This window comes from Nicrophorus vespilloides, unplaced genomic scaffold (genome assembly GCF_001412225.1).
Source record: "Nicrophorus vespilloides isolate i.1.1-1 unplaced genomic scaffold, Nicve_v1.0, whole genome shotgun sequence".
In the NCBI taxonomy this organism is placed as follows: domain Eukaryota; kingdom Metazoa; phylum Arthropoda; class Insecta; order Coleoptera; family Silphidae; genus Nicrophorus; species Nicrophorus vespilloides.
This window is the reverse complement of record NW_017096882.1, coordinates 7933-25569: the sequence shown is the minus strand read 5'-3', so window position 1 is coordinate 25569 and position 17637 is coordinate 7933. Positions and strand designations below refer to the sequence as shown.

At 39.3% G+C, this 17637-nt stretch overlaps 1 protein-coding gene across 1 annotated transcript; it reads left to right on the top strand.

Annotated features, from left to right (window-relative positions):
- Positions 1 to 3239: 3239 nt before the first annotated feature.
- On the top strand, positions 3240 to 10549 carry LOC108558379 (G1/S-specific cyclin-D2-like; the record flags this gene model as incomplete). Its single annotated transcript, XM_017915278.1, has 3 exons — positions 3240 to 3891; positions 7610 to 7825; positions 10393 to 10549. Coding segments are annotated over exons 1-3 (571 nt in total), but the record flags the coding sequence as incomplete, so codon positions are not given.
- Between the last annotated feature and the right edge of the window lie 7088 nt (positions 10550 to 17637).

Sequence of the window (17637 nt, the reverse complement as noted above, 5' to 3'; positions counted from 1 at the left end):
TGCTTCGCCTGTTGACACACAAGTCTTCTCCTTTTCTTTTTTTTTTTTCATATATTTTCATTTGCTTTCTTAGTTTTACGTTCTTCCTTTCTCTTTCTGTCTGTTTTGCGAATATGTATTTAAAAAATCTTCTTCGCAGAGATTAAACTGTGAGGGCAAGTTTACTTTGCAACGTATTTATTTTCGTCTCGGCATTCGCACGTAACAGATTATTGAAGACATTTCATGAATGAAACTCGAAACAACTCGATTAGGACCGTTTCGGTTTTAACTGGCCGTGTTATGAGAAGCAGAAATAGCCGCAAATAACACATTTCTTGGAAAAATATAAACAAATATCGTTCGGAATGTTGCCCGACTTATTTGTTGCTCTCCGCATCTTATATTTCTATCGTTTTGTTGCAATTTTTTATTGCTCTCTCTCTCATAGTTTCGTGATATCACGAGAATGAAACACACTCGATCCTGAATCATCTCTATATTAACAGTTTAGATAGGACAATCTCGTTAATTGACGCTGTTTCATCGAATTGTATTTAATGTAATTACACTCTGATGAATTCGCACAAATTTTCCATTTTTAAATAGAAACTTTCCCTTTTCAAGCAGGTAACTTCTATTATATTTTTGGTGTTAAACTTGTAACCGTGTCAAATCGATCCTTTTCTATCCATCCAACTTTCGTTTGCAAAAATTCTGTATTGTTGCATCAATCTCGCTTTTCTGTACTGATTCAAGGAGACAGCAGACCATCGTCTCCTGTATTATTATTTTTTTTAAATTCTAATCTACTCATATGGAGGTTACGTAAAATGTGTTGACAAGGTAAACAGAATTTTACTAACGGTTTTCTTGATACACAGTTCGTGTACTCGGCACGACGCGTTCTCCCTGGATAATGCCGACATATGTACGTACGTACGCCTCTGTGACAGAACATAACTGAGGTCACGTTTGGGCCCGTATCCTAACTTTTCCAAATTGAAAATCAAATTTCAAGTTAAATGCAATAAAACCGTGCTCAGGTATACTCAGGTCCGTAAAACCCCTGTCGGTTATATTGTGTTTTTATTGAAAATAAAGTATTTCCAACTTATAATCGGTAGAATCAGTAGAATATGTCAAATTATTGAGAAATGTCAATGTCACTTTTGTTATTGTATATTGTATATTGATATTGGATTTTTTTTGTAATCAAATACTGAAAAAATAAGACATTTGTAAATTTATTGCGTATGATTTCTGTAACGGTTGTATTTGCGGTTACGTAATCAGTAGAATAATGTCAAATTATTGAGAAATGTCAATGTCACTTTGGTTATGTTTCATATAATGTTTCATATATTGTATATTGATATTGGATTTTTTTTTGTAATCAAATACTGAAAAAATAGGACATTTGCAAACTTTTTGCTTATGATTTCTGTAACAGTTATGTAATCAGTAGAATATTGTCAAATTATTGAGAAATGTCAATGTCACTTTTGTTATGTTTTATATAATGTCAATGTATTGTATTGTATATTGATGTTGGATTTTTTTTGTAATCAAATACTGAAAAAATAAAACATTTGCAAACTTATGATTTCTGTAACGTTTAGGTAATCAGTAGAATAATGTCAAATTATTGAGAAATGTCAATGTCACTTTTTTATGTTTCATATAAAGTTAATGGTATTGTATATTGATATTGTTTTTTTTTTAAATCAAATACTGAAAAAATAAGACATTTGCAAACTTATTGCGTATGATTTCTGTAACGGTTAGGTAATCAGTAGAATAATGTCAAATTATTGAGAAATGTCAATGTCACTTTTGTTATGTTTCATATAATGTCAATGTATTGTATTGTATATTGATGTTGGATTTTTTTGTAATCAAATACTAAAAAAATAGGACATTTGCAAACTTATTGCGTATGATTTCTGTAACGGTTGTATTTGCGGTTACGTAATCAGTAGAATATTGTCAAATTATTGAGAAATGTCATTGTCACTTTGGTTATGTTTCCTTGGCAATTGATAGTGAAAATATTCAACTTCGCAATTTCTATCAATGTCACCACTTGAATTACTTGAATTTGTATGTCAAGATAAAATGTAGCAAATTGCATTTATGATAAAAACAACCATGAAATTAAAAAGCAATTAATACAAAGAGAGTATTTAAAAAGAAATGAAGAAAGAATAAATCATTGATTAGAAATACGCTTTTGCATCGTATTATATGATGATTGTGATTTATGTCAAAGTAATTGATTACAGTTCAGAAATCGATATTCGCATTCGTAAATCAATGAACGTTTCAACGTTATTTATAGACGTTGCGAATATAGCCAATTTTATCTATATGATGCCAATGAAATTTGCTATAAGATATTGAAAAGAAAATCAATTTTGCCTTGGATGTGGTAACTTCATAATATTTACGTTATTTTGACTGCTATTTATAAAATAATAACGTTGCAAATTGCAGGATATAATTAACAATAGTAGAATTAAACATGTTAACAAGATAATGTTCAACTCCTTGTTAAATTAATTGAGTTTATAATGCAATTACTTTGACAGTTAAACGAGTGTCATTTTGTTTTTGTTTCGCGTTGCTGCAACTGAAAAACAAAGTGCGCTTTTTGTTTTTGTTTGTTTGTTTTTTTGTTGACAGGAGAATCTTGGGTTATGTGGATGGATAAGTGGGATTGCAGAAAGGATTGATTCCTTCTTCACGGTGTTGCTGCTGCTGCTGCTGCTACCTCGAAACGTCGTCCAGGTATTTATTTTATTTGACGTGAGCTATGCGGGGTTGATTTAAGAAATGGAAATCGTGCTGCAATTTGTTGATGTTGCTCCTGTGTGCTGCAGTATGTAGGTAGTATTATATAGGATATGTGAGTGTTTGTATGTTTGTTTTTTTTTTATCGGCTGCAAATGATTGTTCGGAATTGATTATGAGAATCTGCTTGCAGGGAAAGGAAACTTGCCGGCAGATGTTTGCCGGCCAGTGGTGGCTGGCAACTTTGATCCGGCAGAAGAGCTTCTTAGCCCAAGAGTATTTATACCACCACATCATACAAGCAGCATTGAAGACGAGAAGTGCGTCTGTGTCTCTCTATGCTGTTGCTGCAAGTGGAAGAGAGACGGAGAGTGAGAGAGCGAGACAAAGATTGACGAAGGAAGAACAGCATTGTGGACGACCGATTAAAGGACAAAAGTTTAACAACGAGAGCGAAGTGTGTAGTAATGCGAGGTAGTTCGACGTAATAGAGGTACATCCCTGAAAATTCCCCAGGTGCACGTTTTTTTTTTGATAAAAGGGGCGCCTGCGCGCGACTCCTCCTCCTCGCTATAAGAATCAACGTCGTCGGGGTGAACCTTTCAGACTGTTCCTTGCCTGCTGACGGAGCGCAACGGTTGTCATCATTACCAGAGCAACAACAGTACCACCACCACCACCACTCCAATACCGACCAGCAGCAGCAGCAACCTGTGTGTGCGTGTTTCCATAGATACTTCTCACGAGTTACCATCGCAACGCGACACAACAACCTGTCGGAACGGCCCCCCAAGTGCTTTTGTTTCTGTGCTCGTAGATAGATAGATAGACCAAGGTGTGCGAACAATTGTTTCCGTTTCCCTCTTTTGTTTTTGCATAATAGTTTGACATATTACTGCAAAAAAAAAACAAAAAGAGAAGATGAATCTTGCGTGCAACGAGCGCGTCGGTGGCGTGAATTACGCGACGAACGACCCGGTGATCTTCGCCGATGAACGCGTCGTCGAACACCTCCTCGAGGAGGAGCGTCTCTACGTGCCCCCGTGCAACTACTTTGAATCGGTGCAGACGGACATCGAGCCTTTCATGAGGAAAGTCGTCACAACCTGGATGCTCGAGGTAAGCAGACTAGCAAATAAATAAAAAATAAATGGTGCACATAAACAAACGAGAATCGTCGCGGCGGCGGCTCTCTGCCGAGAAGTCAACAGTTTCTCGGAAGGCAGAAGCGCGCTGCCCAGACACGAAAACAAAACAACAATAACAAAGGAGAGGCCCAAAGGCAAAAACGTATTATTTATATATATATAAAAAAAAAAGAATTATACAACTCTTCCCCCAAGAAGAGTTACGTAACTTCTTATCAGCGTGGGCATTTAAAAAAAAAATCCAAACGAAACGTCACTCTTCGATCCCAATACACTTTGTTTACCATCAGCAACTGTTTTATCACCAATGACATATATAATTTTTTTTTTTTTTAAAGAACCAATTTAAATGCTCAAAAGCATTGATGAGATGATACGAAAGTACATCGATGATGATATTTTTCTGGAAAGTATTCCTCCTTGCGCAAGGTCTGTTTACAAAACGCGTCCATAAATAATTGAATAATCTACGTGCGCTCTCCCACACTCCTTTCCTCTCCTCCGCTGTCGCGTCGTGCATTTAAAATAACCTAAAAACACGAATGTGCGGGCATTTAAATATGTGCGTAAACATACATCGTAGTGTGTATGTGTCTGTGTTTGTGGCGCTCGTTTAATGCGAGCGAGCATTCGCCGAGCGCGTTTCCCCCATTATCTAACGAGGAAATTGTTGACGCTCCGTTTTTTGACAGGTCGTCGCCGCCGCTGATTAGGGGCCTCGAACGCGTTTCCTCGCTGACCCTCTTGAATAACTCCGTTGAGCGCCTTCGAAAGATTATGCATATATGCACTTCTGACATCGTTCGTTGCAGCTTTTTGTTCACTTTGACTCAATTCAAATTTTGACGTAAATTCAAACTTGTGTCAAAATATTCAAACTTACGTCAAATTCAAACTTGTGTCAAAATATTCAAACCCACGTCAAATTCAAACATGTGTCAAATTCAAACTTGCGTCAAATTATTAAAATTTGGTCCTGTGTCGATTTGCGCCATACAAATAATATATGTACGACAAATATCATTTGCATGAATGGAATTCACGCTAATTAAAATCAATTTCGCTGTCCTGCACTTTGTGTCGATTCGGTGCCATCGAACGAATGCGCACACCAATCGATACATCAACGTAATTGACGTTTAACTTCTGTCCAATTAATTTAACAGTCACTCAAGTGACATTTACATAAAGCTTTTCGAATGGAATTCGGTCTCACTGCCCCTCAATTCATTTTAATTTATCCCCTCACATCAATATTCCATCAAATTCATTAGATTTAGACAATTCAATCGACTTTGACACTATACAGTTGACATTTATTTTCATTAAAAGTCATTCCAATCCAATGTTTCAATATTACTAAGAATTATATTGCATAGTTAAATGCTTAGTATTTCAATTCGAAATATGTGTTTACTCGAATAGGAAGGACTTCGTTGGAATTTTGTAATTGTTTTTTTTTCGTTCTTCTTTGGAATCTTGTATAATTCATTTCGTGCAAATTTAAAGTAATGATTTTATTATATTTCTTTCGAATTCTTGAAGTTTCAATGATTAATAAGTTGATGCACGATGTCAGATGCGCGAATTCTATATTTTTTTTTTCTGTATCAATTCGAGTTCGGACATGGTACGTTCCTTGTGGGAAAACAACGATCTGTTCGCTTCTGCCGTTTCCATCTCGCTTCGATCTTTATTGAGTCAAGGTTTTTAAATGGCCGCAGGAATGCGCCGGTGCTTTTTTCTTCTCTCTCTGCGTTTGTCTGTTGTCGTTATACTCGTCTCTCCTTCAATTATTTTTTTTTTCTTGTTAAATGGAATAGAAATGAGCGATGAGAGAGAGAAAGTTGTTCAGGTGGAGAGGTGAGGAGAGAAATGTGAACACGTAATAATTATGTGAGCTGATTATGCAGAGCGCGGCTTCAGTTGAATGGATTTTCGGGACCCTTCTTTAGGTTTACTAATCCTCTTCTCCGTCCATCGATTTCTCGATTAATTAATCGAAGAATTATGATATTTGTTGTGTGCGGTGTGTCGATTAAGTGGAAGTGTTTTCCACATTCCTTCCTTGTGATTCTCTGCGGTTTCGTTTCCGAGCCACGACGGTGACGACGGTGGCGGTGAGGGCAGGTTTCTCTATAGAAATTCCTTTGGCAGTCGTCGCCTCTTCCTCCCTCTCGTCCGTCGCCAGCATCTCTTAGTCCTCCTCCTCCTTCTTCATCTTCTTCGGCTCGCAGCCCAAGAGGCATCCTCTTCTTGTTGTTTGTCTTGCTGAGAAGATGGGAACGGGACGGAGAGGAGACCAGAGATCCGGTTTAACTAGATGAGAGAAGAGCCTCCGCGATCCAAGGAGGAGACGCGCCTAAACGCCTAAAAACTAGGCCCTCTCTCCCGATCGCAACCCGATCACCGCTTTCTTCGTCGTGTCCGAATTCGATTCCATCCTTCTTCCACTTCCCACCTACCGCGACGGCGGTGCCGAGAAGAAAGAAGAGAGGCCTCCCGAGAAATTTATGAATGAAAACGACGGCACCCAGCGACAGAGCAGACCGATACATAACATAAATGATAATAAATACATCTGTCGCGCAGATGAGGAGGAATCTAACTAACTAACTACATACATACACTCTGTCTATTTATAAATAACTTTTTGAATGGGACGAGATGAGCGAACGGCCTTGACGAGGTCCATTCTCTCCATGAATCTTCTCATCCGCCTCCTCCTCCTTCTCCTCTTCCTCACCCACCAACACCACCGTCGTCGTCCTCTTTCTCTCCTCCTTTGCTTTGCTTCTCACCACAATTCATACATAGTCGGCCGGCGCTTTAAAACTTGAACTGTCAAAAACAAAGAAACAAGAGCGTAGCGCGACGACACATCAAACATCATCTACAATTCAAATCACTCGAATACCACAGCACCAGCATCATCAAAATCTATATAACTACACTTAAACTCTCAACTTATCATTTTTTTTTAGCACAAACGTCAAACGTCAATCAAACATTGTCAATGTCAAATGTCATAATTGATAGTGTTCTTAAAGTATGATTTTATTATATGCAAGTTTGGTCCATATAAGTCGAACCCATCAACCGCGACTCCTACATGTTTCACGGTGGCCCCCCAGGACTTCTTTCGAGTTGAGCTTTCCCAACTCGCGCTTCAACCGAAAGACGTTTAAGACGAGAGTAAATCAAAACTATTTATGGACGCCACATTCTTAATGTGGAATATACAATGTTCTACAATTAGTACAACATATACACTCTAATTTGACAAGAATCAACAGTAAACGTGATTTCATTCGATCACACTGTACGTATTTAATTACAATCGTCTTTAATGATTATCATTTTGGAGGTAGCGTGGAGTTTTTGTTTTTTTATATATAATGATATCTGAAGAATGCTTTTGTTCATGTAATATTCAATCCATATAAGTACGAAGCTTTATGAATACTCCTACATGTTTCACGGTGGCCCCCAACAGTTTTTTTTTGTTGTTGTTGTTGTTTTGTTTTCGTAGCATCGAATAAGTTGAAGCTGAAAGTTCAGCAAATTTTGACAACTGCTGCTTTATAACTAGAACAGTTGTCAAAAGTGACGTTTACACTGTCGATGATTGTAATTATCGTTGCGTGATACTGATTGTTTTCTTTTTGTTGTTGTTGTTGTTGTTGAAGGTGTGCGAGGAACAAATGTGCGAGGATCAGGTGTTGCCGCTGGCTGTGAACTTCATGGACAGATTTCTGAGCGTCTGCAACATCAAGAGGCAACAATTGCAACTGCTGGGAGCGACCTGTCTGCTGATCGCGTCGAAGGTCCGAAGCGCGACGACGCTCTCCATCGAACTGCTGTGCGCCTACACCGACTACAGCGTCTCCCATGACCACATCTCGGTAAGTCATCGTCTCTTCATAATGGAAATGATGATGATGATCATCATCTCTCACTCACCACTTCACCATTCACAACAACCACTTTCCAACGCTGCGGCCGCCGTAACCATCTCGGATTCGTTCGCCGGCCGCATTTTTCGCCACCCGCGTTCACAAAATAAACGCCGACGACCCGCGACGACCACACAATTCGATCGGCCCTTTTCTCTCACTCACTCACTCTCATTCACTCGTCTTGAAATTATAACATGATAATAATAATTATAATGACGATGATGATAATAATGGGAAGAGGATTCAAGGTGGTTGGTCATTGATTCGCTCGCTTCCTTCCTTTTCACGTAAGGGACTTCTTTCGGAAAGGGCCAATCAACGATCGGGGATCTCCCTTTCGTCCGACAAGGCGATTGTCTCCGATAAACAAAAGACGGACAACAACCGCAGGAAACCCGCTCCACATTGTTGCGCGATCGTAACGAGTCGGTCTGTCGGTCGTCTCTCTCACCCCGGGGATGCAATCTTAAATCACTCACATCCTTTTTAATTCCTGATTACGTTTCATTTACAAGCCACGAAACGAAATGGCAGGAAAGGAAAAGGACGAAGAATAAAAGGAAAACATCAACATGTCCACACGGTATGACAAATTGACAGATCCACAAACTTCTTCAATTAATCAAGACGTTGATTTCAACAATTTATCTCCCATTCATCGGATATAATATATGTGTTCTGCGCTCTCGATAATATCTGTTATGACTAAAACCAGACTAGACAAAATACAAAGTAGTAAAGTCTGGTTTCAGTTGTTTTGAATGCGAGGGTCCGGCAATTGTTTTATGCCTGCGCGATTTCCGCGCGTCTAGATCTGTATCAACGAAAACAAACACACACAGAGAGCAACGGGCGAAAAATTCCTTCCTTCGATTGTCGTTTCTTCTCCTCCTCCACAGACCGTTGTTGCTGCTGCTGCTGTTGTTGTTGTTGTTGTTTGTTATTATGTTATGAACGGACCCGGTGTTTCCTAACGATTTACGACTCATTGTTTGATGCATTCATTCTCCATTTAATCTCGCCGAGAGAGAGAGAGAGAGAGAGAGAGAAAATAAAAAGAAAAATAAGAAATAAATGTTGCCTCGCTCGGAACGAAAACGTTGCCGTTTCGCGAAACGTCTCCGATATCGCCCCGTTTAATGTTTCCTCCTTTTGCCAACGAGGAAGCAAATTCCAACGCAATTCACACTTTCCTCTGATTAGAGACTTGCGCGCCCCCCGTTACTGCAACTCGTGATACAAACTTCTTTGTTTGTCGTCTTTTGAGACGTAAAGAGGATGGAGCCAGGTGATGCTTATGCAAATTCCCTAAAAAACATTCTCTTTTGTTGTGTGTGTGTGTGCAAATGGGAAACGATTATCCGGGAACGGGACACCACCGATCTTTGGGAACAAGAAAAGAAAAGAAAAAAAAACGGGCGTGATTAATAAAGGGTTCCTTTTTCCGATATGTAAATATAGATCCTAAAGGATGCGAGTAGAAATGGAAACGAATGAAAAAAGAGGAAGGAAACCGCAGCACCCTTTCGTGCGTCCCGTATCGGAAAGCAAGCAGGGCGAGAAAAGGGGACGAAACTTTCTCACAATCCCTTTTGACCCCCCTTTAGTCTAACTGTCTATTATTTTCTTTCTCACTAGCAGAAATAGACTAGACCCACATGACCTGCATGCTTTTTTTTTTTTTCTGTTATTCGAAATGCGAGAGCCCTTCGGAAAATCGGAACGTCGAAAATCATTTAGGCCCGGTGCGAAATTAAAAAGCTACGATCGCCGTTCGCTTCGCATGCGGGCTCATTTATATGAACGGGATTTCGGCACCAAATAAACAACCAATTAACTTTTCCCACACACGAGATTTCAGCTTGCCTTTTTCTTTCACAGGCATACACTTTTTTTTTTTGTTGTTGTCGACGCTGTTTTGCAGACAACTTTATTTCTTCGGTGTTTAGATTCACGATGTTTTCGTCTATCAATTGGACTTTTATCTGCTGCTCCTGTTTTGTTGCCATACATTTTAACACCAAATAACACGTCCAAAATAAATTTATGTTTCTGTAACGAGAGCAAAAAAAAAAAAAGAGTATCTTATCGTTTCAAAACTGAATCGTCGAGACAGTTTAAGTATATAGAATTTCAATTTATTAAGTATTAAGTTAGTGATTCTAATGGAAAAAGTGGAATTGATAAAAATTTAAATGGGATTTGGGGCAAAGTGTCGAGACTCGTGGAACAGCTCGAGAGAATCTCTGAAATGATAATTGTAATAGAAAAAATGACATAGTTCCCATAACGGTCCTACTGTTTCTCTTGCGGTGTGTTTTGGTGAGCGCGCATCGCGTTGTTGTCTGTCTCCGTGAAATATGTCACAGAAAACCGCAAAATTGTTTCGGCCCTGCAATAATTGGTTGCGGTTTCGTTGCATTTCATCCACTTCCGCTCTGTCCTCCTTTCGTTGTATTCTATTTATATCTATATATAAATTTTAATAGTTTCCTTTTGTTGTGATGTTGCAGAACTGGGAGCTGCTGGTTTTGTCAAAGCTCCAATGGAAACTGTCCGCCGTGACGGGCTTCGACTACGTGGATCACATCATCGGCCGCTTTCCATGGGGAAACGACAGTCAATTATTGAGGCGACATTCTCACACTCTTGTCTCCATCTGCTATACCGGTAAGTCTCGAAAGAAGTAATAATAATAATAATAAGTTATGATTAGAACTGGGAGGGGGGGTTGAACAGAAAAAGGGTACGTTGATCCATTCATCTAGACGTAAGTTGCGGAAGAGTTGCTTGCAGAAGCTGCAGCGCTGTTGCTTTTTTTTTTGGTATGTTTTTGGCGACCGTCCGTCTGGGCATCGTCTAGCGCGACTAACTGTCGCTTTGGATGGATGATGTGAGACGACGACCGACCCGTTAGGTCATTAGCGGATCCCGCCGATTTTCCGGTCGCCGTTTAAATGGACGCGAGCGCGCTCTGGGGCCTTTTAAAAATCGAAAACGGCGCCACGCACCACTTCGTTCGTCGTCGTCTCCCCCTTTAAACGCGACCGCGAAATCCTGCACATCCGCCGACGTTTAACTACCGGCACCTATCACTCTCTTTATATATACCTACGGAAAAATAGAAACATTAACCTCATTATTATTTTATTTAAAAAAAAATATATAAAAACGCACCTGTCGTTGTCGATACACGCAGCTCGTACGAACAACAAAGGTGACCAAAAAAAAGTAACATTTCTTTTTCAAACAATTCCCACAATCGAAATGTACATAAACATTCATAATTCGTACCTTACAAATCATAAAATAAAAGACAACTTGTTCTCATGACAAGTTCAGGCAAATTTATGAACTGTCAAAATGTCACATTTACGTCAAACTTTTACGAAAGGATTCTTAATACAATTGGGGTCACTATTCTTTACCGCTTCATCACATCTTTTTCTCTCACGTAATATTTGTCCATCGGGTTAGTGGACTTCCTCGGTCCAGTTAGAAATTAGGCTTTATTTCTTCTTTTTTTCCCGGGCAGCAAAGTGATGTAAACATCTGGACCAAGATCTAACTGTAATCTTAACAATAGGAATAAGCAACTGCTGCGCATTCGATAATTTCGATGTTGCAACGGAAATTCCCTACTTGCATTCGTTCTGTTCTCTTTCGTTTGCACAATTGTTTCAATAATCGAGTTGTGCATTTGTTTTTCTTTTTGTTGTCGTTCTGCGAGAAATGTAGTCGTAGTTTTCCAATAATAATTAAACATTGTAACGAACGATTTAATATTATTTTTGAGCCAACCAACGTTTCGACTCAATTAAAACAAATTAAAACCGTAATGATTCGTTTTGGTAGATGTAAACATTGACTTAAATTGTAACACTTCTCTTTTAATTTGAGTCGCATTTTGAACAAATTACTTTCGCTTCAATTAAAACGTTTGATTATATAATTCAAGTGTTGCTTCTTTTTAAACGAGTGCCCTCTTGCTAATAATAATATCATCATTTCGTGTATAGTCCAATTAGTAGACTCGATGAAATATTGTAATTCGAAATTGATTTGATTTTTCAATTCGAAAGCAACTTTACTTCTTTTTTTGTTTAATTTAGCGGAAACACGTAAATCCCGCTATAAGCAATTTCTTTTGTTTCTTCTTTTTCTTCTTCTTCTTTCAATTCGGCGACCGCCTGGAATTTCTGTCCGTCAGTAAAACGTGATACTTTTGACACATATATTATTTAGCGGCAGTTTTTTCTTTTTTCCTTTCATTTCTTTTCCGCGTTCGCAAACTGATAACATTGATGTTTTGCGTGCGAGAGAACTACTGCAGATTTCCGGTCGGTCGAAAACCGCCAACTTGGATGGATGGATTCTCTCATTCATTCATTCGGAATAATGTGTTGTCGTCGTCGTCGTCGCGTTCGAATTTAAACAAGGAACATGTGTTGTTGCGTCTCCCGAGTATTTACGTTAGCAATCCACCCTCAACTTGTTTTTTTCTCTCTTAAGAATTCTTCTCGTTTTTTTCTTCAACTCTCTTTCATCCTGCTTCGTGTCGGTCGGTGGTGGCTTGTTTTTTTTCTCTCTCTTCCAGCGCCAACCCCCCTCGACGCGTAAATAAATACACTTCTGGATAGACGCCACCGATGAAATTTGAACAAAATGAAAAAAAAATTATATATATAATTAAGTATCTCACGGCCTTTGCGTTTGTAAACATTTTTGTTGTTTCTTTACATATATATATATATTTTTTTTGTGTTCAACTCGATAAACAATTCGTCGTGTCGACGCAGTAATGCAACATATTCCTGATATTTATATATTTCAATGCCGCGTTTCCTGCCGACGCGCGCAATTCAGGACGAAGGAACAAAAGGAATATTTGCATTCGCGTTCGTTCTTCATTTCTGGGTTAACGAGGTTATGGCAATATTTTATTTAACGACCTGCTACTTCTGTCGTCGTTTATTATTTATTATTATTTACCACCACCGAAATAAATGGACGCAATCGGAAGCGGAAACTGACTCATCAACGCGCGCGAAAAGGGCAAAATCGTATTGTTCCGATTCTGCAAACCAGACGTTTTTTTTTCTTCATCCTTCCTTCCTTGTAACAGTATTCGTGATCACTTTGTAAAACTGACATCCATCATTGACAACTGTCAGTTTGACTCTTTTTTTTTTTCTCTCTATACCATAGCAATTTACGTTACAGTTTTTTTGTTTTTTTTTTTGGGGGGTAGAGTTTCTCTTTATGAATTATGGAGGTAATTGCCGGTGGTGGTTGGTAGTTGTTTAATTGTATACATTGAGGGTGGGTTGACACAGAAAGGTGCGATGACTCTCGTTAAAAAAGTGAGCGAGCCCTATGAGGTCGGAAAAACAAACACGTATCGGAATGGCGCTGGCGGTGGTGGCGGCGAGGTCGTCAATTAGTTTGACATTAAATGTGTCATAATTGCAGTTCAATATGTCGCGCATGAAAGAAGCTTTTCGAGGTTCACATCTGTCCGCGACGAGTGCAAATGGAATCGCGCCAGCTGCCCCCGGACATTCCGATACTCTAGTAATGGTTATAGTGTGTACTAGCTGGCGGTAATCATTATAATCGTACTATATATAATTTTTTTTTCTTCTTTCGTGTATTTGCTTTTTGGGTATGTAGATAGGGTGGAGATTAGAAGAGAAGGTTGGACTTGTTTGAGTTCTGCTATTTGCATATTTCGTTGAATAGCAGAACAGGACTAGTCGTAGGGTACTTACTTGCTTGCTAGTAGAGCGCAAGTGTTTATTATACGAGGAAGGGGGAATCCCCGCTCGAAGGGTTTATCGTTTTGTTTTTTTTTTGCGGATCATCTCAGGTGGCTCCGGTTCTTTCCTCCTTCACCTCGTGCACCAGGTGGCGTCGCTGCTGCGGGCATTTAATCCGCCATTTTTAAAAGGACTCGCTTTCTTAACAACAACAAACAAACAAAAAAACAACAAAATAAAGCTGCTTCCTCTGACATCATCACCGAACGATTCATACTTTTTACGATCCATTTTCTATTTTATTTGTTTTCTTTCACCTTCACACTGTTTTACTTTTTATATATATTTATTTTATATATATATACAATTATTTTTTTTTATTCGCAATTTCCCAACGAATTCAAGGATCTGAAATCTTTCCTCGTTATTGCTTTGCGGCCTCCCTTTCTCTCTCTCTCTTTCTCACTCACCATAAGCAATCGTGATTATATTCTAATGATCATGTTGTACGCTGCTGTTTTTTTTTCTTCCTTCTTTCATTTCGTTGTTTAATTTTTTTTTGCGCTCGCCGTTATTATATAAGAGTCCGCATCATCATTGTTTGTTGCCGGTGTGTATTATTAGATGTGTGGGATTTAATTCCTGCTGTTGTGGCATTTAAATTTGACGCATCCACGTGTGTTTTGTTGGGATCGCAGTAATCAGAGCATGATTTCTCTTTCTCTCTCTCTCTCTCTATCTCCACAGGTTGACGTATTCTCTGTTGTTTTTTTTTCTTTTGTTTTCACTTTAAATCTGAAGATCGTTACTTGTTTCTAATCGAAATTTCACCAATCACCGCACAATTGCCCAACGCCAATCCAAGACTTACAATCACCTCCAATCGGTTGGAACAGTTTATAAATCTTCAGTTGTATCTATTATTTTGTTGATTTTATTGAGGACGAAGATGAATGCAAATGTAGGATAAATTTCAAAGTTAAATGAATTATTTACATTCTAATAAATTACACGATACAAGTTTTTTTTTTCAACCAAAAGTTGTAAATCGATTATACACTGTACGTAAAGTCACGTTTTCTACGATTTGTGACTTTCTCTACCTCAAACTAAACTTTGACGTGTCGTGACGTTTAAATCCGTTACGTCAAATGTTTCATTTCATTAAAAAAAACAATTGCGTTAATTTTTCAAAGCCTGCTAAATCTAATCCAAAAGAAGTAAAACAAATGATGTTTTCTTATAAGTTTGCGAATTTCTACGCGATTTGTATTAATTTCATGCCATCGAAAGAATTGCGCAATAAGTTATAGTTTCATAAATCGTTTAGCGCGAAGAATCAAGTCGCCCGGTGTTGGAGTTTCCATTTTTTTTTTATTTCTTTCTTTCGAGATTACATAAAGAGAGCCCCCCCTTGTATTGGTTTAAGATTTTCAGCAGATGCGCGACTCCTTTTCTCATTGTTTATTTTTTCCATTCGATTGTGAGACAGTTTTGTCGATTTTTTTCCACTCTCTCGTTGCCTTCCAGATGTGTTTGCGTTTGTCAAGGGGGGGATAAGGATGTGATAAGGTGAGTCAAAGGTGTGCTTTATGGTCATGAATTTCTTCTCTCTTCGTTCTTCCGTCTCTCATTCTTCGAGAAGAAGGTGACGCGTGTCGCGCGGAGGGAAGAAAAGGACGTCTTCTTCCTTGTTTCCTCTTTGCACACAATCAGAAATGTGCGTAACTTGCGGATGAATGGAGGAGACGACGCAAATCTTCGAGCCATTGTGTCTCGTGCCCTGACCGACACAGACAGTATTGTTGTCCGAGGGTTAGAGAAAGAGAGAGCCTCTTAAGAATTAAGGGATATGTGCATGCACCGTTTGCCGAGGGGAACTTCTTAGCTACACACATACATAGGATGTTAAGGGCGAGTGCGCCAGGTGGTTCTTCCACCGTTTTCTTTCTTTCATTTCATTTCTTCACCCTCCGGTACTTACTTAACGTGGTGGCGCAAGCCACGGGGTGTAAGAAAACCGGGAGGGACACAATTCCCGTTCCATTCTTTCTCTCTCTGTCCCGACATTTATTTTCTTTTCTTTCGTTCTTTCTTCTCCACCTCCCCGACGGCGGTGTACCTACCCACCGAAATAACCCCCGAAGGCCAATCGAAGGGTGCGTACATACGCGTAGACCCGTTTTCTTTCTATTCCCCATTTGCAGACGTCTCTTCTCTCCTCTCCTCCGTCTCATTTGCGACACGGCGTCGAGGGGTTAGCAACCTTCTGCCGTTACACGATCAAACCGTTACAAAAGCACCTCAATTGCAAAATGAAAAAAAAAACACACCCTCCATCATCAACAGCCGAAACATTAATTCGTATCATCTCATACGTTTTCCATTCCTAGAGATGCGCTCAAACCCTTTTTTTTGGAAACTTTTCCATCGTCAAGCGCCACGACACACATAATCGGGTCACAAAATTCCGGATTTTCGTTTTTATCAATGTCCCAATCTCGCGGAAAGAAAAAAAATACTGGTGGAGACTCGCCTCCGTTGATAAGGCGACTCGAGTTGCAACTTTATCGCAGCGGCCACTCGAAACAATCAGCTGTCGACATTTAAAATTCAAATTGACATTTAACTGTTGATTACACCGTCTGCTTTATTGGCCTGTACGTACGAACAACAACAAAAAAAAACACAACTCACTTTCTATTCGTCTCAATCGAATAACTTCACCGTTAGTTGATTTCGTTTTGCTTATCCAAATTGTTAAACAATCTTTAGTTTCCACGCGCTTTAACTTCAACCAAAAGTCAAAATGTTAAGTGAAATATTCTCAATTTACGCATTTAATTAACTAAATTAATGGAGATTTCGTTGCGTCATCTTATTGAACAATGTCCCTGTACTTTCTACCAATGATTAATTAGTCGAATGTTGTCTTAAAAGCTTAATTGCTAACGATTGGCTTGGGCAACAACAACGGACAAGATTTGTAAATTGGAAGTGTCAAAAGTGACAGTTGTTGAGATTGCCGGTGACAGTAACGTCATTTTTATTGTTTATTTAAGTTATATATAGATAATTACACTGTGTCGTAATTTATTAAAAACAACCATAAAGTAGCTTGTAAATGCGTCTAATAAATCATCGATTTTTTTTTCTGAAAAATTGAGTAAAAAAAAATGGATCATGTGTCAGAAGTTTCGGGATTACGTATATTGTAACCATATGCTTGTTTTATATCGTAAATTTGGAGATGTCAGAAAGATACGGTTGTGTCGGGAGGAGCGCAGTTTTTAATTGCTACCGGGGTGGGTGAGTGTGTGGCAATTCCATAACATTTGGTAATGATTTAGAGATGAAGCGTGCGATGAATTAAAGTTTCGACCGCCACCAGCATCGGTTTACTCATAACAATAATAATAGTTAGAGTTGTAACAGCAGTAGCTACGGTCAGGATGCGGGGCATGCATCCAATTTGAACGCACCCTCCTCGCTACATCATTACAGTTATTTTTAGTGACTTTTCACGGCTTCGTCGGGGCATATCGCACCGTTTGCGAGGGTGGGTTTTTAGGGTAATCAATGAGGTGTTAAAGTGGCCGATGGTACGGTCCGGTGGCGTCGCGACGCCTGCCGGAAACGGCCGGTGTTTAGTTGGCGCTTTTTCGCGTCGGCCGAAGGGAAATGCATCGGAAGTTCCGGGACTCCGACCAGATGCCATTACTGCCGTTTCGGTGGAGCTGCGTCCAGCTGGTCGGTGGTGTTGGCTTAATCAGATTCCTGAACGCAGCGATACCCATTAGGCCGAAACAATGCATACTAAAACACCCCTAATTCGGTGTCCGAAGCGGCCGGTTGCGCACTGCACACCACCGAGTCACAAATCCAAAACACGGATCATAGGGGCGGTGGAAATCGCTATGCAAGGTGGTTGCTTGATTGTCTCCGAAAAAAAAAAAAAACGACGACTCTCACGCGTCGCGTCCATGGGAAAAATAAAGG